This window comes from Cetorhinus maximus, chromosome 24 (assembly GCF_964194155.1).
Source record: "Cetorhinus maximus chromosome 24, sCetMax3.hap1.1, whole genome shotgun sequence".
NCBI lineage: Eukaryota > Metazoa > Chordata > Chondrichthyes > Lamniformes > Cetorhinidae > Cetorhinus > Cetorhinus maximus.
Window position 1 is genome coordinate 24,872,828 of NC_135902.1, and position 26,786 is coordinate 24,899,613.

General features: G+C 42.5%; 1 protein-coding gene across 1 annotated transcript in view; it reads right to left on the bottom strand.

Moving 5' to 3' along the window:
- Positions 1-26,786, bottom strand: part of usp43a (ubiquitin specific peptidase 43a) — a 581,344-nt gene that overhangs the window by 329,199 nt on the left and 225,359 nt on the right. Inside the window, exon 4 of the mRNA XM_078570881.1 lies at positions 13,703-13,795. Coding sequence (XP_078427007.1) covers positions 13,703-13,795 — 93 coding nt within the window. The remainder of the gene's footprint in view (positions 1-13,702; positions 13,796-26,786) is intronic.

Sequence of the window (26,786 nt, forward strand, 5' to 3'; positions counted from 1 at the left end):
CCTTTATGCTCGTAATCTTGTGAAGTGTCCTGGTGAGTGCAAGACAAAAAGCTTCAACGTGCCTCTTTTTCAACAATACTCAAGTTCTGTACTATCAAACGACTATCAACTTAAAGTTGTTTGGGAAATGTGAAAACATTTTACTCAATTGCTTACTGCAATAAAGATTGAACAGAAATGTATGTAAAATTGAGCAGGAAAGTTGTGGCATCATAATGACACAATTAGCTATGCTTGAAGTATCTCTCGAAAACAGCCCCAAGCCTTTAAAGCCTGCTACAACACTTCCACTTCCTCTGTTCCGTGGGCTTGTGCACATTGGCTGGATGCCAAACACATTCAATGCACACCCACCATTCGTAACTCAGGCTGTTCCAGAAATACAAGCACACTGAGGTTCCTGTGATGACAAAGATTTTGAGAGCAATCCACCAACTGTGTGCGTGGGCACAGTCAATCCAGGGAGAACAGCCCTTAAAACTCATCACACAATCCCACATTTCCTGCCCACTGCATGCTCTGCTCGAGTCCCTGGTTTACCATGTTCTACTTCGGACTTGGTAAAAGGGAGGCCCTTCTCCTGAAATGTCCTGGCTGCACTTGTGCTTCAGCAATAACAAGATGCATTTATATCGTACCTTTAATGTAGTAAAATTCCCAAGGCTCTTTGCAAGAGCTTTATCCGACAAAGATTTGCACAGAGCCTTATAAAGAGATATTTGGACAGCTAACCAAAAGCTTGGTCAAGCAGATAGATTTTATGCAGTGTTGAAAGGCGGAGAGGTATGGGGGTGGAATTCCAGAATTTACATTTTATTTCAATTGTTATTAACAGTTTTCCTCATTGGTAAAGTATCATTGTATATTCATTTGGCACTGTCATAACTCACTTTAACATTTAATCTAGGAAAGTAAAGTCACTGAATGATTGAAGCAGCAACTCAGAAGTGGTATAATTGTGGAGAGGTATCACACCAACCTACAATTCCAGTCTAAAAATCATTAAATCACTTCACGTAACTGATAACACAGGGATTGACCACACAACGTCACATTACTACGAAGGCAACTTATTCTGAAACATTTAAATTAAACTTTAAAATGCTGCAGTAAAATAATTATGTGACTGCCCCTTGAAAACTCAGTGGCAGGTGAAATAGGAGGCTTTGGAAAATTAGGAATTGTGCAGCCTTCACAGATCTGGAAAGAGCTTGACTGGATTTAACTGAAATAGCCCACCTCACATGTTTGTAGCTCAGGGTCATGCATCATGAAGCTGTCCCCAGTTACAGATTTTCTTCTTGCAACTTCTAAAGCAATGCCACCATGCAAAGAGATTTGAACCAGGTCACTAAAGCACCATACATCTAACAATGAGTTCTCAGCCAATGATGTATTGAGAGGCTCATTTAAATTCCTGAATGTAACATTAGGAAAATGTTTGTCAAAGTTTAACAAACTCCTGCTTTTATCTCTGTGTCAAAAACATTTCCAAAAATGGAATTCTTTATCAATGTGTGCAAAAATGAACTTGTTTTTCAGCAGGAGAGCAGCAAATGACCATCTAATGAATTAGTTTGAAATCAGACAGAGTGAATTGTCTGGTACAATCGATAGTGAAGAGGGAAGGGTACAGCCACAAAGATCATGAAGCAGAATCCTCCCTCTATCTTGCTTCTTAAGTTGAAAGACGCACATACTTTCTGACAAGGGCCATTAACAATCAGAGTAGGTGCCCAGGCTGATTTTTCCTCTTCCTAGTTCAGGGACACTGAGGGAAATTTTAGCAGAAATCAGCTAACTCAACACAGACCTGGAATCCATCACTGAGCCTTTTGACTAACTGGCTCATTCCCATACCAGGAGCGCCATTAAACACAATCCTCAGTGACGACTGTGGAGTAAATAAATCTGATGCACGTCATGACACACCTAAATGTAGCTATTATACTCACTACAAATTAATCAGATTATACTGGTCACATCTGCTGTTCATATAAGTTCTCCTTTAAAACTCTGTCATTGCTGTACTCTGCTGAAGCCAGTCCCAAGCCTGGTTGGAAAAGACGACCAGTTGGGCGCGTAGCTCGCACCTCACCCTGTAAAGACGCATCACTGCTACAGAAACAGCAAGGAGGAGACAGCAAACCACAGTAAAGAAAGGACAGCACATTGAAGGATGCATGTATAATGGGATTAGATGAAAGTCGAAGTAATTCCAATCCTTGACAAGCCCAATCTTCAACGCCAAAACTATCACCAGAATCGGCACCTAGAATGTCCAAACGCTCTTCCAGCATGAGAAGATGTTCCAGATGCTGCGAGAAATGAGAACCTATCAACTTGACATCTTAGACATCAACAAGATATGATAGGCCGGCCAAAGACAAATCAACAGTGAGGGCACGACAATCCTCTAATCAAGGCAAGCAGGAACACCACACCCATGGAGTTCACCTCATACTCAACACATGCTCAACATAAGCCTTAGTTGGATGGAAGCCAGTAAATCATCATCGCCAGATTCCACACAACGTACACCAAAGTCACTGTCATGCAAGTTCATGCACCAACAAAGCAGACACAGAGGAGGAGAAAGAAGAAGTTTACCACCAATTGCAGGACACACTGGACAAGGCACCCAGCTATGGATATTAACCTACTGATCAGTGACCTCACTGCTAAATTTGATGGCAACCAGCAAGGACTGAACAGTATGATCGGGCCACGTGGGTCAGCAAGCATCCTGAATGGCAACAGCGAGTGTCTTCTGGCTTTCTGCAACAGCAATGGGCTCAGGATTGGGAATACCGTCTTCAAACACAGGGACAACCAGATGGTAACACCTTGAACGAGATTGACTATATTTGCATCAACAGCAGATGGAGGACATCCCTACAAGATGCCTGGACTTGCCGTGGTGCTGATGTAGGGTGAGACCACCACCTCGTGTTAGGCAAGATCAACCTGATGCTGAAGGAGGCATCAACCACGAAGCCACAATCACCCTTTGCAACCGAGAAACTGAAGAACAAGGACATGTCGGACAGTTTCTGGCTAGTCCTCTCCAACAGATTTGAAGTACTAATGAAGACGGGCAACACTGAGAAACAGTGGGAAATTTCCAAAAGAAGGATTAATGAGAGGGCAGAAGTCACCATCGGACAGAGGAGAGGAACCAACCAAGAACGATGGATCATCGACCCAACATGGAAGTTGAAAAAAGCTGGTGAAAATCAAGAGGGCCAGGAAGAGAACATTGAAAAAAGGCAAGGCGACGATGAGAAGTAGAGGAGACTGGATTAAATCCCGTGAAGAAAAGCTGCAGGAGAGACATATGAGGATGGATAGAGCTAATAAGCAGGGAGGCAACAAATGGCAGCAAATCCAAATGACTCTAAGACACTGCACAGGATCATACGGGAACTGATTGGTACAAGAAGCAATGCCACTGTACCAATCAAGGGCAAGGACGATGGGACACTATTGACGGACAAGGAGCAGGAGGCAAGGTGGGTGGAACACTTTGGTAGATCCTCAATCAGCCAAATGCAGCTCCACGTTCGAGTTCAATGGCAGCACTGCAGCTCAACAGCTGAACATCAACCTGGGATATCAGAGGTCCAAAGAGCCATCCAGAGCCTGGAGAACAAAGACGCCTGGGACTGGCAAGATACCAGCAGAGCTACTGAGACATGGCAAGAACACCGTCACAACAGAGCTCACAGACCTGTTCAACAAGATCTGGATTGCAAAGGATGTCCTGGACAACTGAAGGCAAGGAGTCAAGCTGCCATAGAAAGGGAACATCAGTGACTGCAACAACTGGAGGGGCACAACACTGCTGTCAGTACCTTGCAAGGTCTTCAGCATTGTGCTCCTCAACAGAATGAAAGCAGAAGTAGACAGTACCCCTCGTGAAGAACAGGTTTCCAGGTTGGCAGATTATGCAGTGAGCAGATATCTATACTCAGGAACATGGTGAGATGGTGGCATAGTGGTTATGTCACTGGGCTAGTAAATCCAGAGGCCTAGGTTAATGTGCTGGGGACAAGGGTTCAAATCCCACCACGGCAGCTGGTGGAATTTGAATGCAATGATGGCGACCATGAAACTACCATCGATTGTCATAAAACCCCACCTGATTCACTCTGGTTCACTAATGTCCTTACCCGGTCTGCCCTACATGTGGTGCCAGACCCACAGTGGTTGACTATTAACTGCCCTTTGAAATGGCCTAGCAAACCACTCAGTTCAAGGGCGATTAGGCAGCAAATGCTGGCCTTGCCAGCGACACCCACATCCCATGAAAGAATTATTTTAAATCAGCAGAGTGTAGAGTATCAGAAGCCACTCGTTATCAATGTCATTGATTTCAAGAAGACCTTTGATAGCATCCATCGGCAGTCACTCTGGTACATCGGAAGGCAGTACAGCATCCCACAGTGGTTTATTAACACTAAGCTTTTTAATGCGACTCCAGCTGCTGCGTCAAGACCAGCACGGACTCCTGCAAAATCATCCCAGGAGGAAGGCAAGGCTGCATACACACCCCATTCCTTTCCCACTTGGTTATTGATTTCATCATGAGGAAGGCAGTGGTGGGTGCAAACTTTGGTATCCCATGGCAACACGATCGGTTGATGGACCTGATTTTCACAGGTGACATCACTCCGCTGGCCGAAGAATCATGCGTGCTCTATGACATGACCACCAGTCTTGAGAGTAGCGCTACCAATGTTGGTCTACACATCAGCTGTGAGAAAACAAAGATGGTGATGGGTGGACAGATAGCAACAAGGGCCTCCCATCACCATCGGGTAACAGAACACAGAGGACATTGACCACTTCCCCTACCTAGGAAGCAACATCTCCAGGGAGGGTGATGTAGAGATCGATGTTCGCACAAGAATCAGCAAAACAGCAATGGTCTTCCAACGGCTCCACACGGTCTGGGCATCCAACATCAACATAGCCATGAAACTATGACTCTATGTGTCCATAGTGGTGCCAACCACAATCTATGCCAGCGTGACATAGAAGAGAACAGCAGTTGGACTTTTTTCACCAGTGCTGCCTACTTAACATCCTGGCCATCACATGCAGAGGCTGCATCACCAATGAAAAAATACGACAGAAGACTGGTCAGAAGTGCTTGTGGGACATCGTGACAGAGAGAGACAATTAAGGCTGGTAGGACACATATTTCGCCTCCCAGACGTACGCCCTGCCACAGTGGTAGCAGAATGGACGACGGGGCCAGTCAAAGAAGAGCTGGCGGAGAACACTTAAGGATAACCTTCAAGAGCAGGACGCCACCTGGGCTGGAGTGAAAGAAATTGCTATGGACCAGGGCTGCTGAAAGGGTAGTGCTGCCCATTGTCCCACATGGGACCAGAGGAACTAAGTCTAGGTAACACTGTATATAACAAAATGTATGTTCCTGTGAATGTACAGTATCGTCCTAAATTACAAGCCATAATAGCCATCCAATGGAGCCTGTTGACCAACAATTTGCATTTATGTAAGCCTTATAAAATAGAAGAACATCCCCAGGGACTTCAGAGATGGTGAGGAGATATTAGAAAGGTGACTAAAAACTCAATAGAACAGATAGGTTTTGAGGAAGGTCAAAAGATGAGATGAGTAGCACGGCACCAAACTTTTGGGAGGGAATTCCAGAGCATTGAGCCAGGACAACTGAAGACAAAGCTGCTGATGGTGTGGAACAACAGCAATCAGAGTGAGAACACCAAACTGCTGAGTCTAATGAGCCTCCTCTGCAGTGGTGAGTCCTGGCAGTCCTAACAACATTTGCTTGGCAGGGGTAATCGGTGAACAGTTTCCACCTTCGCTGTCTCAGGCGTATCCTCAGCATCTCCTGGCAGGTCAAGGTCACCAACTAAGAGGTCTTGGTGCTTGCTAATTCCATCAGCATACACTCATTACTAAACCAATGATATCTCCTCTGGCTCAGCCATGTTCATCAGATGGATGTTGACTTTATAACCAAAGACTTTCTGTACGGTGAATTTGCTACTGGGTCACGACCTCCTGGGTGTCCATATCTCCACTACAAGGACACCTGGAAGTGAGATATGAAGAGGGCGGACAACTGACACTGACAACTGGGAGACAGTCGCTGGTAGCCGTGACTTCTGCAGGTTGACCATTTGGAAGGGAATTGGAAGAGACGAGCAGAAATGAAAAGCTCAGCTGCCTGAGAAGAGGGACCAGAGAAAAAACAGGGCAGCAAATCCTGCACCTTCTCAGCCCACTGTCTTCTGTGGCAGAAACTGTCATGCCAGGGTGGACTCCTGTGCCACACCAGGCGATGCTTAACACAGAGTTGACCACCATGGCACATACCATAGTCTTATGAGATAGGAGGCTGCCACCAGCAATGGTGTGGTAAGGAAGTCGGGAATGAGAGCTCTCACAGAGTTGGAGGAATGCAAAGCTCTCAAAATGTTGTCAGACTGGAAACGGTTAAAGATAGGGAAGAAAAAGACTATGAAAGGGTTTAAACGTTTTAATCTTGAAGGGTCTAAGCCAATGTTGATCAGCAAGCAGAGGGGTGATGGTTGAATGGACTCTGTGAGGGATAGGATACAGGAAGCAGACTTTAAATAAGTTGATGTTTATGATGGGTCACTGGCCAGGCAGCAGAGCTTGGAATAATTGGGTCTGGAGGTCACAAAAACATGGGATGAGGGGTTCCTCAGTAGATGAGCTGAGGAAAGGGTGGGCACAGAGAATGGGCAATGTTACAGAGGCACTGCTCAGCTCCAGGCGTATTGAGAAACAGAGAATGCAAGCAGGTTCTGCTTGGATAGTGTTGGTGGCGGGTGGGCACAGAAATTCAGTAGTGAGGAGCCGAAGATAGCGGCAGGGGTTGAGACACTGTCCGTGATCTTCTCAATGTTACAGTAGTGGAAGTTGCAGCTCATCCAGAATTGGATAAGAAAGCTGACAATACAGAAGTCAGTGAAGAGCCAACAGAGATGGGGCTGGCTGTTGTCATTGTTCATATAACCTGATTCCATCTCTTTGATGAAATCACCGAGCAGCAGTATGTAGTTGAGGAAGAGGGGGTGGAATGGACCAAGGGACACCTGAGGAAGAATCTTACTGGAGATAGTCTGACCACAATTGCATTCTTAAGAGTGGAACCAGGGCAGAAGCATTGCTTGGTCGAGAAGGACAAACAGAGTTAGTGCTCCATGGTTACAGAGGATACAGTTTCAAACTTTCAGCAGTATCTGTACAATATAGATCAATAGCATCCATCCTGAAAACTTTCCAAGAACAATTTCAAACTAGCACCAAGCACATATCATTCGATTCAGCAAGATGTTCCTTACAACTGAAAAATAGATGACTAAATGTTTGAATTCTAAAGTTCTTCAAAATGCACAATAAAGTATATCCTCTCCGCAGATGCTGTCAAACCTGCTGAGTTTTTCCAGGTATTTTTGTTTTTGTTCTAGATTCCCAGCATCTGCAGTACTTTGCTTTTATCAAAGTATATTCAATATACGTTTTATATTTAAAACTATTCAAAGTTAATATCATACGTGTAGAATTATAGAAAGGAATAGTGAATATTTGATGTGAAATTGATATCATGTTAAGTGAAGAAAAGGTTATTTTTATGGTGGCAATTACATTCCTCTAGCATGTTTCACATAACAGATGATCTATTGCTCTTTATGAAGGGTTGAGGGAGAGACGGCAGTGGCATTGAGTAAATAGAAAAGAAACTGGGAAAGTGGCCAAAGGCATAATCATTAAGGCATGCCTTGAGGATGTTTCCCCGAAAGGAATTGGCGCGTGCAGAGCCATGGTGACTGAAGGTTCTGCAACCAGTGACATGGCAAAAGTAACACTGAATTCCTAATCTAAATATTTCTGCACAACTGTTAGATAAAATCCTGGTGAAATACTTGCTTGTCCCCTTTTTGTGCAGTCAAGATATCAAGAGAAAATACAAGTTGACGCTTTTATTAACATGTGAATAGAATACAGTTGAAGAAATTCAATACCTCAAGTTAACATTTATTTCAAAAAGACCAGCTACAACTAATTTTACAAGACAGAAATGAGGCCTGGGACAAGCAAACTCAATGTTTGAATTATTTGAAATGATTACTCATTATGCAAATATCCCAAAATGTTCAAAATCCATGCTCTAACTGCAATACCAATTTGCATATACGACAGTGAATTCCTTTTCATCTCTGCATCTGTATATTCTTGCAGCAAAATTTAAAATGTTATCAATTCTTTTCTCTTAATTATATTTAACTGAAAATTCACATTTTAATTCAGTCTGGGCTGTAACCTTCTAAAACCCCAATTCGTTGGGTAGAGCAAAGCCCACAGGATATCTGTTTGGCAGGTCAACATTCGTCACTTCTTCCTATTTTCTCAGTGATTGTGTCCATTTCATTATCACAGTTAATTACTTCAGATTTAGAACTAATTATTGTCAGTTGCAGACAAAAATTAATGTTGCCCTTTTGCACTGGCACTCTGGAAAGGTCAGTTCCTCCTCCCCCAAGCTAGTTTGCATCTCGTTCTATGTTCAGCCTAAGTTGAGCTATTTCATCTCCCAATCTCTATTAAACTGTTTTTGAATGATCCCAATTTTCCTGTACAACATTTGAATTGAGCTGAAAACAGAATATTCCCTACAGTCATAACCTGAGGCAAAAATGTCATTATTGACCTTCAGTATAGCCTTTTATATTCATTTCTTGTAAGTTATCTGCCGCACAAAGAATCAATACATTAAAAATTGGTTAGCCATAGGATCTTGTAAAAGCTTTGTGCTTGCTGTAGCCTCACTAGAGTGACAATATTTTGCTCTGTCCCAGAACTGAATAATAACATTCCTCTCCAATCCTTTTTGCTGAAGCTGGCTATAGAGTAAACAGAAGCAGTCCAACAAAGGATTGATTTTAGAAACAACAACGTGCATTTACTCCAAGTCAGGGAAGTACAGTCGTGAAGGAAGGCAGATACTATATATGTGGAACATTTCAAGGGAAGAACAAGGAAGGTCAGTGGCCATACTGATAAGCATTCTAACCATCGTCCTCATTCGTTTATACTCCATATATAATAGGATTGGACACATTAGTACCAAAAGTTGGAGGTGGCTAATTCCATGATTTAATCCTGAATCCAGCAGTGAAGACAAATATATCAAACTACACAAACATTAAAATATAGATCTGAACACTAAACGCTTAGGGCTAAAAATTTGCATGCTCCCTTTTTTTGGTCATGCATGATCATAGCTTTCAGCTGATTGCAACCTGTGCTGCTGGTTGGTTGTTCACTTAGCAAGAGACTTAGCAGCATTTTAGGCTAGCACATGTTGCAGCTAGCCTCCAACTCTAAAAGGCAGCCTGCCCTTCTTAAGGCAGAGCTGCAGTCATTACAAGGAAGCTACTGTTGACTGTATGAAATGAAACTGGCTGCAAGTGGGAGCCAAAAAAATGGAGCACCAGGTAAGAGAGAGGCCTCCCAGCATCCCGGATGTGCCAGATGGAGGTCAATGGGAGATGCGATGCTATGTTCCCACAGCGGGTACAGGAGGCTGTCAGGGAGCACCCTCTGAAGGTAAAGGGAGCAGGTGACCAGGGAGGCCAATTCCCAGAGTCTAGCCCTGGGAACCTGGCCGCGGTGCTAAAGGTGTTCAATGGCTTAAAGGTTGGTGAATGAATCTTCAAAAGGCATCACATACCCACTGCACTGTCAATATCCTGGGGGTTAACATTGAGCAGAAACTGAACTGGGCTAGCCATTTAAATACTATGGCTACAAAAGCAGGTCAGAGGCTAGGAATCCTACAGTGAGTAACTCACCTCCTGGCTCCCCAAAGACTGTCCACCATCTACACAGCACAAGTCAGGAGTGTGATGGAATACTCCCCACTTGCCTGGATGAGCGCAGCTCCAAAAACACTCAAGAAGGTTGATACCATCCAGGACAAAGCAGCCGGCTTGATTGGCACCCCATCCACAAATATTCATTCCCTCCACCACCAATGCACAGTAGCAGCATAAGAGCTGTGAAGAAGATTCCAGGCTACATGAAGCTTGCAATACAAACCTTGTATTACAGTGACTAAGACCACTACAGGTGGCACCCAGGATTGACACAATTATTTGTTTTTTTTGTCATGAAACTTTAGGCAATATACTGCTTGTATTAATTGTGGAATATATTTTTTATGCTATAAACTAGCATCCTGGAATAAACAGACAAAGTAAAAGCCCCTTACATACTTAAAACTTTAACTTAACATCAATGTCAAGGGACTTAAAGGAGAAGATAAAGGAAAAAAGGAAGTTTATGTCAGACACAGAGACCACCAAACCTCCATAGTGCAAATGAACGAGTTCAATCACAAACATCTGATACTTCATTTAATCCAGAGGGGACAGTGACAAACACACCTTCACCAATACAGCAAGTTCAAAGGCACCCCTGCATATTAAATATGTCACAACGCCACTTGAGGTATTAAAACCATCCTGGGGACCTTAGGCTACCAGCAGCCAAAGAGAAACAGCTTTCTGGGTGCATGTACACCTTTGTGCAGTATTGCTAAGTCAACCTCACACCACTTATGACAGAATCAATTATATAATCCAAATAGGGCAATGAACATTCTCATCAGAGAATCTGGTCTTAATAGACACTAGTCTGACCAAGTGTACTCTCAGAATTCCCCTGAGGAACATGACTGACATCTGAGCCCTTAACCCAGAGGAGTTGAAGCTCCAGTGTTACTATGTTTATGCTTTAGCGTGTAAGCGAGAAGAGGACTGGCTATTTGTGTAGAAAACTAATGTTTCATGCTAGTCTTATGAATTCATGCAGAATCTTCCTCAGCTGGTGCAGTTGATGAGAATTAGTCTCAATAAGAAATAGAATGTCTGCCTTTTCCTGACTAGTTTAATATTGTCTAGCAGTTTTGTGCTTCTTAAACCTGAACTACGGACCTCACCAAAAAAGGCATTGAATTGTTTGAATCTATATCTTATTCAAGGAGCACTTTCAGCAAGTAGGTACTGTAATATGAATGAAGCAAGGCCTATGAGGCCAATCAAAACAGCTGCTTTTCAGTGGTATTTTTAGAGGCAGAAAATCCACCAGCAGTAAATATAAACGCTGCCATTTGCAGGAAAGGTCACTATTATTTTCTAAAACATGCCAGCTAAGCCAAACAGTAGATGTTGGCTGTACAGTTTCCTGATCAAAGACCTATACAGTTCTATACCAGCTTGGCTGAGCAGCAGCACTCTTGTCTATGGGTCATGGGTTTGGGGTTCAAACTAATTGAAAGTCATTGCAGCCCTTGAGCACATAATCTAGATTAATAATATTGAGGGAGCCCTGCACTGTTGCAGGTGCTGTCTTTCCGATGAGAGGTTAGAGGAAGGCCCTTTCTGTCTGTACTGTGAAAATCCTCATTGCACTTTTGGTAGGCAGTTCTCCCAGTATCCTGGCGAACATTCATTCCTCAACTAATGCAATATGTCCTGGTTTAACGTTGCCCCGTTTGAAGTTGTTTCACTTCAACATCAGCCAGTTAATGGGGCCTGAATTCTCCTTTAGCATTGCTAGATTCGTTTTAAAGTTGTTTCCTGCCAGTCTGGCGTAGTGCCGTGAGACCTGATTGACGCCATTTTGGAGCAGCCTTTCCAGTCCCCTGATCTATCTTCTTGCCCACCCTCAGACTTACAGGCTCTCCTGTTTTCTGACCCACCCTTTCGCCAATCCTTGTACTCGCTGAACCCCCAGCTTCTCGACTCTCACATTCATCACTGTCCTCTCCTAAACCTGCATTGCCGCTCAAGGTCCCGATCCAGATCCGATCTGAAGCCGGAGCTCCGGAGTTGTGGAAGTGCAGGTCCCAAAGTTGCAGAAGTGCCAATCTGGTGCTGTTATAATCCATGTCTTTTTTTAAAATGCTCCCACTCGCCATTTCCCCATCCTGAACCCACGCTGTGAGCTGCTCCTCCTCCTGCCTCTTGTCACTCATCTCCAGAGCCCTCGCTCACAGTGAGTGTTCAGGAGAGGGTGCCCGTGAGTGGGAGAGTCAGTGGGCAGGAGATTCAGTGAGAATAAGGATCAGCAAGATGGTGAGTCAGAGAGCAACAGAGTGCAAGTCAAAGTGTCGGCAGGAAGTGAGTGGGTAAGGGAGCGCGAGAGGCCGCGAACAGGAGAGTAGATGGGAGGAAGTGTCCGCAATGACCAGGAGAGTCACCGAGCGGGATGTGCAGTGAGTGGGAGGTTCAGGAAGCAAGATGGACAGCGAGCAGGAGGTGCTGTAAGTGGGAAGTTAACATTTTTCTTTTATATTTTTTAATTTATTTTATTTTAAAAGTTATTTCATTTACCAATATTGGAATTTAACCATGTAAAATATTTTAACTTACAAATTATAATGTTTATTGTTTATTTTCGGATGAAGAAGGTCCTACAGATCCTAACTACAGCTTTTACATTGGTTTTAATGAGAAATGTGATTCGATTAAAGTCATTTCTCTTAAAGTCGCGATTTTCAGGAATGCAACTACGACTTTAAGTGAGGGCTTACTGTACCATCAAAACAGATTAACTAGCCATTCACCTCGTTTGGGAAGATGGAGGTGTAATGGTAATGTCAATGGACCAGTGGATTCACTGACCCAGGTTAATACTCCAAGTACACGGGTTCAAATCCCACCATGGCAGCTGGTGGGACTTTAAATTCTGGAATTGAAAGCCAGGGCGGAATCTTCTGGCCCCACCGAAGTCAACAGAGGTTTGGATGGCTCGCCACATCCGCTGCGGGGAAACCTACCACGGCGGGGCTGAAAATCCCGGCCTAGTCACAGTAATGGTGACCATGAAACGATCAATTGTTATAAAAACAATCCGGTTCGCTAACGCCCTTTGAGGAAAGAAATTTGCTGTCCTGACCTGATCTGGTCTACAAGTGACTCGAGACCCACAGCAATGTAGTTGACTCTTAACTGTCCTCTGAAATGGCCTCATAAACTACTCAAGTTGAGGGCAATTAGGGATGGACAATAAATGCTGGCCTTGCCAGTAACACCAAAATCCCATGAAAGAATAATGGAAAAAAAACTGTTGCTGTGTACGAATGAGTTGCTGAGTTAAGGCCATGGGACATTCAAGGGATGTGAAGGGCAATATATATATATATATATATATATGCAAATTATTTTCTTTCTAGGTGTCAGGGCAGATCGAGCAGCCCAAAGTAAAATTGTAAATCTCAACCTGTAAATAACTGATTATTTTTGTTAATCAGGTAACAAAATTACAAATATGGAATGTTTGTTTGTTGGTCCACACTATGAAATGAATCCTCCAATATAAATGAAGTAGGTTGCACTGCATTAGTAGCTCCATTGTAATAGAACCACTTGCAATAATAGCAATTGCAACCTTTTGCACATCAAACACGCATAGTAACAACTTGCCAACAATAATCAGCATAGAGTGTTTATGCAGATTGTTAGTAGAACAAAGATGGGTCAATGTGAAAAATACTATGGGCTATTAGTGAATATAAAATATGCAGGATTATGTAGGCTTTGTTCATCTCCACCACCTCACATACAAATGTTCATAAAATGAACAAACTATTTGCAGATGATGTCAGTAAACATACCTGGTCTGGCGGAGAGGGATGGGCAAGGAGATACACAAGAATGGATCAAATGTGTTGCTTTGCTTAAGGCAGTGAGGACAAGTTAAAGATGACCTAATGGAGAAAAACAAGAACAGTTAATAAAACTCAAATGCTCAGGTTGTAAACATTCAGATACGTTATAGCTCCTGGCTTTCAGAATGATAAGAGCATTATTGTCAACTGCACTATCTGTGCATTTATTTTAGCAGCCTGTTGCAAAAATACAAATAAGGTGACAGCACTGCTTCTGATGACACTTCAAGCAAAACCTAGGTTGATGTTAAAGATGGAAAAACATGTGTTTCTTTGGAGTCACTTACACATTTTTGCAGCTGCTTTATTTGATCAACTGCTCCCTCACCTCTACCCTTAGTCACACTCATTTCCTCTGTATAGTCCTCATCTTTGCCCCAAGTCCAAGGGATAAAGGCTTGTGCACAATTGGTACACAATCAGTTTAGCCATCCAGCACCAGATCATTTTCTAGTTTCACTCTTCTCTGCCAAAACAGTCTAGTACTTTAGGATCTTCCCGAAGAGCAAAGATTGTGTCCATAAAGCCCTCTTCCCTGTGATAACCCAGAGGAAAATACAGTTCACAATAGTCAAATCCCAGTAAAAATCAGTAATACTAAAGTTCTGAGATACAAAGGGATCTTGGGTGTCCTAGTGCATGAATCACAAAAGGTTGGTATGCAGGTGCAGCAAGTAATTAGCAAAACTAATACAATATTATTATTTATTGCAAGGGAAATTGAATACAAGAGTAGGGAGGTTATGCTTCAGTTATACAGAGCATTGGTGAAGCCACATTTGGGGTACTGTGTCCCTATTTAAGGAAAGATGTAAATGTACTGGAGGCAGTTCAGAGAAAGTTTACTATATTAATATCTAGAATGGGTGGGTTGTCTTATGAGGAAAGGCTGGACAGGCTAGGCTTGTATCTGCTGGAGTTTAGAAAGAGGCGACTTGATTGAAACATGTATAATCCTGAAGGGTTTTGACAGGGTGGATGTGGAGAAGATGTTTCCTCTTGTGGGAGAAAGTTGAACTTGGGAGTCACTGTTTAAAAATAAGGGCTTGCCCATTTAATACAGAGATGAGGAGAAATTTTTTCTCTGAGGGTTATGAGACTTTGGAATTCTCTTGCTCAAAATGTGGTTGAGGCAGAGTCCTTGAATATCTTTAAGGCTGAGGTAGATAGATTCTTGATAAGTAAGGGAGTGAAAGACTATCAGAAGGTAGGCAGGAAGGTGAAGTTGAGGTTAAAATTAGATCATGGCCTAATTTTATGTTCTTATTGAATGCTGGGGCAGGGTCGAGGGGCCCAATGGCCTGCTCCTGCTCCTAATTTGTGTGTTTCATTTCAAAATGTATACAAGATCAGTTCAGACAAGTTTTACTGGTACCCTTCATTTCCAAGTTTTTCTGGTTTTTCCTTTTGGGAATACCCTTAGATTTACTTAAATGTGTCCTCAAGATGAAGTCATTCATCAAGACAGGAAATGATTAATGCTAATTGAACCATAGCCTGTCTGAGGCCCTTTGTGAGCAAAAGCCCTAAAAGCCAAGGAAATAAATGTGTTACTTGATGCTTTTGTCTCATCTGTTTGGAAGTCAGGACATATATTTGAAAAAGAGAAATCTGCAGGACTACAGGGCAAGACTGGGGGAATGGGACTAATTTGATTGCTCCTTTAAAGAGCTAGGAGAGGCATGATGGCCCAAATGGCCTCTTTACAATGTTATTCTCAGTCACCGGGGCTACCAATATAATTCTGAGATGATTGACAGGAAATGGACTGAACTCTTCGAACACGTCACTCAGATTGAATTTCCATGGAAATTCACTCAGATTGAGTTTCCATGGAAATTAGGGATATATAAAGTTTAGTTTTTTAAGTAGTTCTTATAGGACACTTTGTAATAGGAGATGTAGGTCTCCTTTGTTTATTATGTGTGGAAGATATCTGTCAAATCAGAAACAGCATCCCCCTCAGTCCTCCTCATAGCTTTTTTTTTAATGGCTCAGTGCCAATTTTTGGTTAACTTCTTTGAAATGCCTAGGGATATATTCAAGGCTCTATATGAGTTAGTCATTGAAATCTTTCCATCTGCTACATACAAACTCATTAAACAGCTTGTTGATGACTAGTCTTTATAACCCTGTCCTATTGGGAAAGCTGTTAGCTAAATGGGTGCAAACAGTAGATCAGCAGGCCACTAATATTAACCCTAATTTCTTACCAATGGTCAAATTTTTAATGCAATCTATGCTTAAGCTTAGAATTTTGTTTCTGGTTTGTTTTGTTTGCAGCAATCCAAACTTTCTGAGGATTTGAAGGCCTCCTGAGTCCCCTGGAATTTTGGTCACACGCCATTGCTTCAGCAACTGGCTGAGCCTTCGGCCTTTAAGAGTACTCCACATGTTGGAAAATCTGGATCTGGTGCTGTAGAACCTTACTTAAAAGTCAGTTTTCTTACAGCTGCAACTATGCAGTGATAATATAATTATACATTAAGACTTATCACAACTGATGACATTATGTCGCTTGAGGTAATTCTGGATCGAGTAGTTTAGGAAATTTGGTTGAGCCATGATTCACAAAGTGGTTCACATAATCTTTACTGACCTACTACATTATTTCATTGTGGTGTTCCGAAAGGACAATGCATAAAGTAGGAAGTAATTACAATGCCAGAACAAAAACATTTCTCCATTGAATGTGAAATCTACTATAACGAAAGACAAAAATAAAACACAGACTTAATCATGATAACAGTCAAAAAAAGCTTCAAATGATAGAGTCAAAGTGAAGTTATACGTCACTGTTGAAAACAAAAGCAATTATTGGCAGAGTCACTGCAACTGGGTTCTTTCGCCAGAGCTACATATCCTGGTTCTAAAATTTTAAAATGGGGCAGGGGTGGAGAAAGAGAGAAAACATAAAGGAAACATAAACAATTGGTGCTTGTTCTGCAAAATGGCCTAAGCATGTTGATGTGCTGCACCAGGTCAGTGCATTTAAAAGTCAAAGTACCAACATGTAATCAAGGGACCTTGCTGCCAACATCTTGTTGCAACTTTACATTTGCCTGCATCATCATCAGCATAAGATCTACAGGTTAACTGCAAATTATGACAATGCAATTGAAAGAAAGACTTGCATTTATATAGTGCTTTTCAAGATAACTGGAGGTTGCAATGTGGGAATGCATGAATACATCACTGACCAAAAGAGATCTGAAGGAACAATTACTCGTTAACTTCTGGGCAACTAGATAAAGTTTTTAAACATCAATTACAAAACTTGATAGGATGGTTTCTTTGTGAAACAATCTGGTTTGCAATTGAAAATATAAACATGGCATTAGTTTGGGTTTGAAGACTGTACAATATGTTTTTATGTTAAATTCAAATTACTCAAATTGTAAGGTTTGAAACTGGTTCCATTATGACGCATTACAGTACAAAGATATGCATTGGGAAAGGGTTTTGAACAGCAGAAATTCATTAGAGAGCAGATAATGACAGAAAATAGGATTGTGGAAAGTAATTTCACTGCAGTAAGCTTTAATTTCTGTTTTTTGTAACCACCACTACAATCATAATGAATCATAAACATTCAATTTAAAGTCTATTTTAAGGTTACAGTGTACAAATTCAATTGATATTTCAAAACAGCAAAGATGTTTAGTAGAAAAATAATCATTACTTACAGTCAAAATGGAATAATTATGGTAAATCTAAAACATAAATTTTTGATGTCAAACAGTAATGTCTGTCAAGTAATGTATCACTTTGTGAAATTACAGTGTTCGTAAAGCTGAATGCCGTGACTGCACAACTGCAAATGTTCCAGTCATCATAATTCATGTTGTACTGGTTCATTGATCAGGTCTTCTCAATCTTTGTCCACACAATTTCTATCCAGCTTTTATTTAGTTACTAGAACGCTTATATCAGAAAAATGGTGCTCAATGTAATTTTCAAGGGAGTGTCAGTTACCAATTCAGGGCACTGGGCCAATAGATTAAATATATCCAGTCAGAATGAAGATCACTATTAGTATAACTTGGATTGTTGGTTCATTGTTGGCCTTCTACATGACTAAATCATTGTGAGACAGTCAAATAAGATAAAGGACACAGGTTCATACAGCAGTAAAAGGATGGCACTGAGGCAACAAACAAGGGATTGTGGAGCACTCCTCTCTGTATGATTGCCTTTGTGTACCATAAGTGCTATTGACTGCCAATGCCAAGTCTCCTGCTGTCAACAGTGACTTAAATGCATCTTTCTATTGGCCTTCTAAGTATTACAGGCCAAAAACAAAAATACCTGGAAAAACTCAGCAGGTCTGACAGCATCTGCGGAGAGGGATACAGTTGAAGTTTCGAGTCCGTATGACCCTTCATCAGAACTGAGAAATATAGAAATGAGGTGAAATATAAGTTGGTAGAGGGTGGTGGGACAGCTAGAGCTCGGTGGTGGGACAGCTAGAGCTCGATAGGGGGCCAGTGATAGGTGGAGGCCAAGAAGAAACTGCCAAAGATGTCATAGACAAAAGGACAAAGGGGTGTTGACGGTGGTGATATTATCTAAGGAATGTGCTCATGGGGACATTAAGGATAGCAAGCGTCCCCATGAGCACATTCCTTAGATAATATCACCACCGTCAACACCCCTTTGTCCTTTTGTCTATGACATCTTTGGCAGTTTCTTCTTGGCCTCCACCTATCACTGGCCCCCTATCGAGCTCTAGCTGTCCCACCCCCCTCTACCAGCTTATATTTCACCTCATTTCTATACTTCTTAATTCTGATGAAGGGTCATATGGACTCGAAACTTCAACTGTATCCCTCTCTGCAGATGCTGTCAGACCTGCTGAGTTTTTCCAGGTATTTTTGTTTTTGTTCTAGATTTCCAGCATCCGCATTATTTTGCTTTTATCGAAGTATTCTAGGATCCTTGTTTCTGGAAGCTGGCTCCTGGTGTTTCTGCTGTTCCACCCAGTTTCAGTAAGCTGCCAAATCTAAAATTGTATTTAACAGAAAAATGCTGGAGCCAGCTCAAGGACACCTGATTCCATGGAAACCTATTTAGAAGTACACCAATGTAAAGGGTCCTTAAAAGATAGAACATAGGCACACTGATAAATATGCTGAACTGCCAGTCTCCATGTTTCAAATCTTGTGCATCTCTCCATGTCTGACTGCCGCACCTTCAACCACACCCAGTCTCTGGAATTCCCTCTCCTCCTTAAAAGCCATCTCTTTGACTACGCTTCTTTATTGTTCCTTCTTTAATTCAGCAGCCGAAACTCCTCACACCTTTGTGAAGTACCTTGGAACATTTTTCTATGCAAAACATGTTGTAAAATGTGTACCTTTTCCAAAATTGCCCATGAATAGAACAAAGCCAAAGAACAAATTAAAAACAGGGATGACACATGAACTCCTGCTGGTGATATTCTCCTTCAATCCAAAAATAATGTAAAATGGACCTTTACTGACTAAAATCTCAACACAAAACAGCTAACAGACAGGGAGTTATGATGTAATCATTTTAATGAGCTTAACTGGACAGTAGTTTGAATCGTTCAATGTGCAGGTTAACATTATGCAGTTTGTAGCTTTCAGGATGTTTCTTTTCATGTCAACATCGAATTTTGCTTCCATAATCTGTTGAGGAACTTACAGATTAATTCACACCTATGGCATGGACAAAGGATTGGTTGGCTAACAGGAAGCAGAGAGTAGGGATAAATGGATTTTTTTCTGGTTGGCAGGCTGTAACTAGTGGAGTACCACAGGGATCAGTGCTGGGGCCTCAACTATTTACAATCTGGATGATTGGATGAATAGATGATGTATGGTAGCTAAATTTGCTGACGGACACCAAGATAGGTAGGAAAGTAAGTTGTCAAGAGGAGGTAGAGAGTCTGCAAAGCGTTTTGGCAGGTTAAGTGAGTGGACAAAAATTTGGCAGATGAAGTATTCTTCTTCATTCATTCATGGGATGTGGGCTTCGCTGGCTGTGCCAGCATTTATTGCCAATCCCTATTTGCCCTTGAGAAGGTGGTGGTGAGCTCCTTTCTTGAACCGCTGCAGTCTATGTGGTGTAGATACACCCACAGTGCTGTTAGGGAGTTCCAGGATTTTGACCCAGCGACAGTGAAGAAACGGCAATATAGTTCCAAGTCAGGATGGTGAGTGGTTTGGAGGGGAACTTCCAGGTGGTGGTGTTCCCATCTATCTGCTGCCCTTGTCCTTCTAGATGGTAGTGGTCGTGGGTTTGGAAGGTGCTGTCTAAGGAGCCTTGGTGAATTCCTGCAGTGTATCTTGTAGATGGTACACACTGCTGCTACTGTGCATCAGTGGCGGAGGGAGTGAATGTTTGTGTAAGTGGTGGCAATCAAGCGGGCTGCTTTGTCATAGAGGCAGAGTTTTCCAGCATTGAAAGAGACCCTTCGGCCCGTCGTGTCCACATGGTCATCAAGCCCCTTTGTCCTGGATGGTGTCCAGCTTCTTGAGTGTTGTGAGAACTGCACTCGTCCAGGCAAGTGGGGAGTATTCCATCACACTCCTGACTTGTGCCTTGTTGATGGTGGACAGGCTTTGGAGAGTCAGGAGGTGGGTTACACATCGCACAATTCCTCGCCTCTGACCTTCTCTTGCAGCCAGAGTATTTATATGGCTAGTCCAGTTCAGTTTCTGGTCAATGGTAACCCCCAGGATGTTGATAGTGGGGGTTTCAGTAATGATAACGCCATTGAATGTCAAGGGTCAATGGTTAGATTCTCTCTTGTTGGAGATGGTCATTGCCTGGCACTTGTGTGGCATGAATGTTACTTGTCAGCCCAAGAATACTCTTGTCAGCCCAACCTGGATATTGTCCAAGTCTTGCTGCATTTCAGTATCTGAGGAGTCGCGAATGGTGCTAAACATTGTGCAATCATCAGCAAACATACCTACTTCTGACCTCAGGATGGAAGAAAGGTCATTGATGAAGCAGCTGAAGATGGTTGGGCTGAGGACATTACCCTGAGGAACTCCTGCAGTGATGTCCTGGAGCTGAGATGATTGGCCTCCAACAACCACAGCCATTTTCCTTTGTACTAGGTATGACTCCAACCAGCAGAGAGTTTTCCCCCCAATTCCCATTGACTCCAGTTTTGCTAGGGCTCCTTGATGCCACACTCAGTCAAATGTGGCCTTGATGTCAAGCACAGCCACTCACCTCACCTTGGGAGTTCAGCTCTTTTGTCCAAGTTTGAACCAAGGCTGTAATGAGGTCAAGAGCTGAGTGGCCCTGGCAGAACCCAAACTGGGCATCTGTGAGCAGGTTATTATAACATGGGTAAAAGTGAACTTATCCACTTTGGCAGGAAGGATAGAAAAGCAGTATTCTATTTACGTGGAGAGAGGTTGCAGAACTCAATGGTACAGAGGGATCTGGGTATCCCGGTACATGAAATCACAAAAAATTAGTACGCAGGCACAGCAAATGATTAGGAAGGCAAATGAAATGTAGTAATTTATTGTAGATGGAATGGAATAACAAACTAGGGACTTTTTTTACTGCAGCATCATCTGGAATACTGTGTACAGTTTTGGTTTTCTTATTTGAAGAAAAGATATAATTGCATTAGAAGCAGTTCAGAAAAGATTCACTCAACTCATCCTCGGGATGAGGTTCTTATCTTATGAAGGAGGATTGGGCCTGTACCCATTGGAGTTGAGAAGAATGAGAGGTGATCTTATTGAAACATATACAATCCTGAGGGAATGTGACAGGGTAGATACTGGGAGGATGTTTCCACTTGTGGGAGAGTCTAGAACCAGGGGACACAGTTTAAGAATAAGGGTCCTATGGTTAAGATGGAGATGAGGAGAATTTTTTTTCTCTTAAAGGGTGGTTAGTCTGTGGAATTCTCTTCCCCAGAAAGCAGTGGAGGCTGGATCACTGAATTTATTCAAGGCAGAGTTAGACAGATTTTTGATAGACAAGGGAGTTGAGGGTTATTGCGGGGGCGGGGAGACAGCAAAGTGGCTTTGAGACATAACCAGATCAGCCAAGGTCATAATGAATGGTGCAGCAGGTTCAAAGGACTGAATGGCCTACTCCAGTTCCTGATTTCTACCTTCGTATGTCCTATGTCCCCCCGGGGATACAGGCAGCATGTGCAAATTTTGATTCCTCAGAATAAAAAAATTTAAAAATACATTTTTTAAAAGTACAATGTCGATGACAAATGTGTATTGCTGAGAGTCCAGATTTTTCACAACACATCCTTAATTATAAACAATGAACATCAATAAATCCTCAAGTCCCAGTTTCTATACAAGCCTGTACACTGTACCATTCCTGGGTGACTCCTGCATTTATACCATGTGTGTCACCTTCAGCAATTTTGCTCAATGGGCTGATTTTTGTTCTTTTTTATTTTGTAATCCTGGTTATTCTCTCACCTCCAGCCCATGTGTATTGTCTCCTTACCTTCATTCTGGCTCCTTTCTCTGAAAATTATCCTGACAGTTATTGTTCATCACTTCGTTCCACAGAATGACAACACAATAAACTGAAGAGGATACTAAATTAATGCTATCAACTTCGAGGAAGATTTACCATTGGCAGGATGGGGCGGGGGGAGCAGAAACATATAAATGATACAGTCACTGTGAGGATTATTAATGGTTATGAAAGCTGTAGTAGTTGTAAGAAAAGTATTGATAATGCTTCCTATATAGCTGAAAAGTGTTCAGACCTTGAAGATTTAAGTCACAAATTTCATAAATGTTAAAAATGGCAACGCACTGTTTCTCTATTTGTAAGACAATCCTTGCAAACAATATACTTACTCCATTGGTGAAAGCTAATTAACCTTGCAAGCCATATGATATTATCAGTATTCAAAAGACACTTAGCACACAGTATTGCAATCAGTATTCCAAGGACAACATCTTCCAACTTATGAACTGAGAAATATTACCACCAATAAATCAATCTTCTCTAAAAATACTGTCCAAAATATTCCTTCTCAGACAGCTGCCTGCATCGCTTTCCTGTTGATTTTACCCACTGCATACCAAAATGGGCTCCTTTATTTCCGATCATGGAACGGCATTGGAGGAGGATCAGAGAGAGATCCAAGACCTATTCAAGCTGATCCTCTTTGATAAATGAGGAAGTGAGGCAAGAGGGAGTAAGCTAAAATGACTAGGGAGAGAAAAAAAACTATGCTAGGAACTTTATTTGAAACTCGTAGTGATAGTTATACATATAAAAATGCTTTACCAAATAGATATTCATTGTATGACAGCTGCAGTGTTCATTTTCCCTCAGAGCCTGGTAGGAAGCTGATTGAAGGCAAAGGAAAAAGTTTGTATGAAGGAAATACTTAAAGCAGTTGTCGATATCATCACTATAACAAATTGTGTTGTTTCACTGACATCACCGCAAAGAAGATGTAGGCTGTGGCTGATCATTCTCCTCGAGGTGGATGCTGCACTGTCAGCTGCTTCCAGCCTGGCCCACACTGCCCACCATCTTGAGAAGGGTCCTCGCACAGGTGTTCCCTATGTGCACCGGAAGTTTTCAAACCCGTCATGTTAGGACGAGTTCGGAAGCCTCCATTGCACACAGAAAGCCAGACCTGATGATCTACATCCCAATGTATCAAAAGAGGTGGCTGTAGAGAGAGTGGATGCATTGGTGGCCATCTTCCAAAAGTCTATAGATTCTGGAATGGTTCCTGCAGATTGGAAGGTAGCAAATGTAACCCCACTATTTAAGAAAGGAGGGAGAGAGAAAACAGGGAATTCTAGACCTGTTAGCCTGACATCAGTTGTAGGGAGAATGCTAACGCTAGAATCTATAATAAAGGATGTGATAACAGAACACTTAGAAAATAATCGTAGGATTGGGCAGGGTCACCATAGAGTTATGAAAGGGAAATTATGTTTGACAAACATGTTGGAGTTTTTTGAAGATGTAACTAGCAGAATAGATAAGGGGAAACCAGTGGATGTGGTGTATTTGGATTTTCAGAAAGGTTTCGATAAGGTCCCACACATGAGGTTAGTAAACAAAATTAGAACACGTGGTATTGGGGGTAATATACTGGCATGGATTGAAAATTGGTTAACAGACAGGAAAGAGAGTATGAAAAAACAGGTCATTCTCAAGTTGGCAGGCTGTGACTTGTGGGGTATCACAAGGATCAGTGCTTAGGCTCCAGCTTTTCACAATCTATATCAATGATTTGGATGTGGGGACCAAACGTAATATTTCCAAGTTTGCTGATGACACAAAACTAGATGGGAATGTGAGTTGTGAGGATTTAGACAGGCTAAGTGAGTGGGCAAGAACATGGCAGATGGAATATACTGTGAAAAAATGTGAAGCTGTTCATTTTAGTAGGAAAAACAGAAATGCAGAGTATTTTTTGTAATGGTGAGAGGCTGAGAAGTGTTGATGCCCAAAAGGACCTAGATGTCCTTGTTCATGAGTCACTGAATGCTAACATGAAGGTGCAGCAGCATTTAGGAAAGCAAATGGTATGTTGGCTTTTATTGTGAGAGGATTTGAGTACAGGAGTAAAGTTGTTTTTCTGAAATTGTGTACAGCCTTTGTGAGGCTGCACCTGGAGTATTGCGTACAGTTTTGCTCTCCTTACCTAAGAAAGGATATACTTATAAGAGGGAGTGCTACAAAGGTTGTATTCAAAGACAAAGATTGATTCTTGGGAAGGCAGGATTGCATTATGCAGAGGAATTAAGTAGACTCTCTCCAGTTTAAAAGAATGGAAGGCAACATCATTGAACCATACAAAATTCTTACAGGGCTCGACAAGGTAGGTGCAGGAAGGATATTTGCCCTGGCTGGTGGGGGTCTAGAACCAGGGGACACAGTCTCAGAATAAGAGGTAGGCCATTTAGGGCTAAAAAGAGGAAGTATTTCTTCACTCAGAGTAGTGAATCTTTGGAATTCTCTACCCAAGAATGCTGCGGAGGCACTGTCATTGTTCAAGATAGAGATCAATAGATTTCTGGGCAGTAAAGACATCAGGGTATATGGGGATAGTGCTGCAAAATTTGTTGAGGTAGAAGATCAGCCATGATCGAATTGAATGGTGAAGCAGGCTCAAGAGGCTGAATGGCCTACTCCTGTTCCTTTTTCCTATGGTCCTACGCCCAACAGCACTCTACAGTATGCCCCAACTCCCCTATAGCAGAACCTGTCTGCAACCTTGCCCTCTGTTGAACTGGCATACAAACAATCCTTCACCTCTGATCTAGCTGCAGGCCGCTTGTGCACAGTGACTTACCAAGTGCTGATCCCAGCTCTATGCTAGCCTTTAAGGCCAGTATCTGAGCTAGTGGTTGTGAACGTCAGATCAAGCGACAGGGCCTCTTCGTCAATACTGTGCTGTTGCTCTCTCTCCTTCTGCAGCTGCTATGACCGAACAGGTTGTAATTTGTGAGTGTATGAGAATCAGAGAATCAGAAGGGAAACGCTGGAGGGAGGATGAAAACAAGAGGTCCATGGTCACACCATCAGTAGCTTCCTCTTCATTCCAGAATGCAGGATGAGATTGTGCTGGGAACTGAGAAGTGGCACAAGGCAGGAACAAAGCTCTCAGTGACATCAGATGCCACAGGCTTTGTTGCAGTTGGCCTCATGATGCGGAGCACTCTCTTGTCTATAGGGAGATACAGTTGTCCTCATCTCTTGCCTTCTCTGCTCCCTCTATTGTGCGCCACCTTCTCCTCCAAGAGAGGGAAGGATGTCAGTGATTGTGTAGCACTGTCTTTGGGTAATGTGCCTGCCGTAGTTGAATAGTTGGAGCTATGTGAAGGCAGCGAGAAGTGTGTGTGAGGATGGCAGTATTTGTAGGTGTAAAAAGGCAAGGTGGAGTACCTGAATGTTACGTGCGAGTCTTTAATGCCAGAGACAGATGCTGAATGAGTGATGGTGATATAGTGCATTGAGTAGCATGAGAGGTTGGTGGTGTGGTGGATGCATTCACTTGATCACCCATGTGAGGTCATTAGACTGTTTGTGTTGATGATGTCTGGGCATTGGCAATTGACCTCCCCCAACTACCTGCTCCCCGTCCCTTCTGAGGATTGTCTCGAGGGTCTCCTGGCTGCCCAAGGGATCATGGCATCTCTCTTCCACCATTATTAATGTCTCTGCTGCCACATTTATAACCCTGGAGCAAGGCGTTCCATTTCCTTTGTTTAGAATTACAGCAATAGTATTCAGCAGCAGCCTTTGGTAATTCAGTGCATCTTCCCTTTAAGAGGGACGGACTGGGTTTAAGAACAGAAAGCTAAGTGCTCCATATTCTGTTTGCACATGCTGCTCGGCTCCCCAAAGACAGCCAGCAACATGGCAGACGCTTGGCCCGACCCCAAAATCAGGTAAATGAGGTCGCAGCGCCAAATTTGTGTCCTGCTTACCACCACAAGAGCGACAGATATTGAAGTGGAACAATTTCTAGCCCATAATTTCTGTGATCCAGAAAATCACAGAAAAGGAGATGAGCTCAGTTCTTGTTCTGTTTAAGTCCCAGCTTTGGGTTTCCTGCTGGCTCTCTCCAATTACACCTATGGTCACCAAACCCGCAGATAAGGGCAGTTTCATCTCTGTTATAAACCTAGATTCCTCCTCTCCACATAAGCTGCTTAGGCAAGACCATCTTCAACTCATTTCGTTTCCCTTGCATGGGTAATAATCTTCAATGCCAAATCTCAATGCTAGCAGCACAGGCAGGCACCAGAACAAATCCAGGACCTCCTGCATAGAATTTACAGCACAGAGGCCCAATTCATCTGCATTGATTCTTATCCGCCATACAAGCAGCAGTCCAAATCTTATGGACCTGCCTTTTTCTCGTATACTTTTATTCATTATTCCTTCAATGAAATCTGTTCCTAAAATGTGGAAATAGTATCAGTTTCAATCTGCAATTCACAGCCTCTGTGTAAAAAAAAATGTTTCTCCTACTCCTGGGAGTTACAAACCTTGTGTCAGAGCTGATATTTTAATTCTC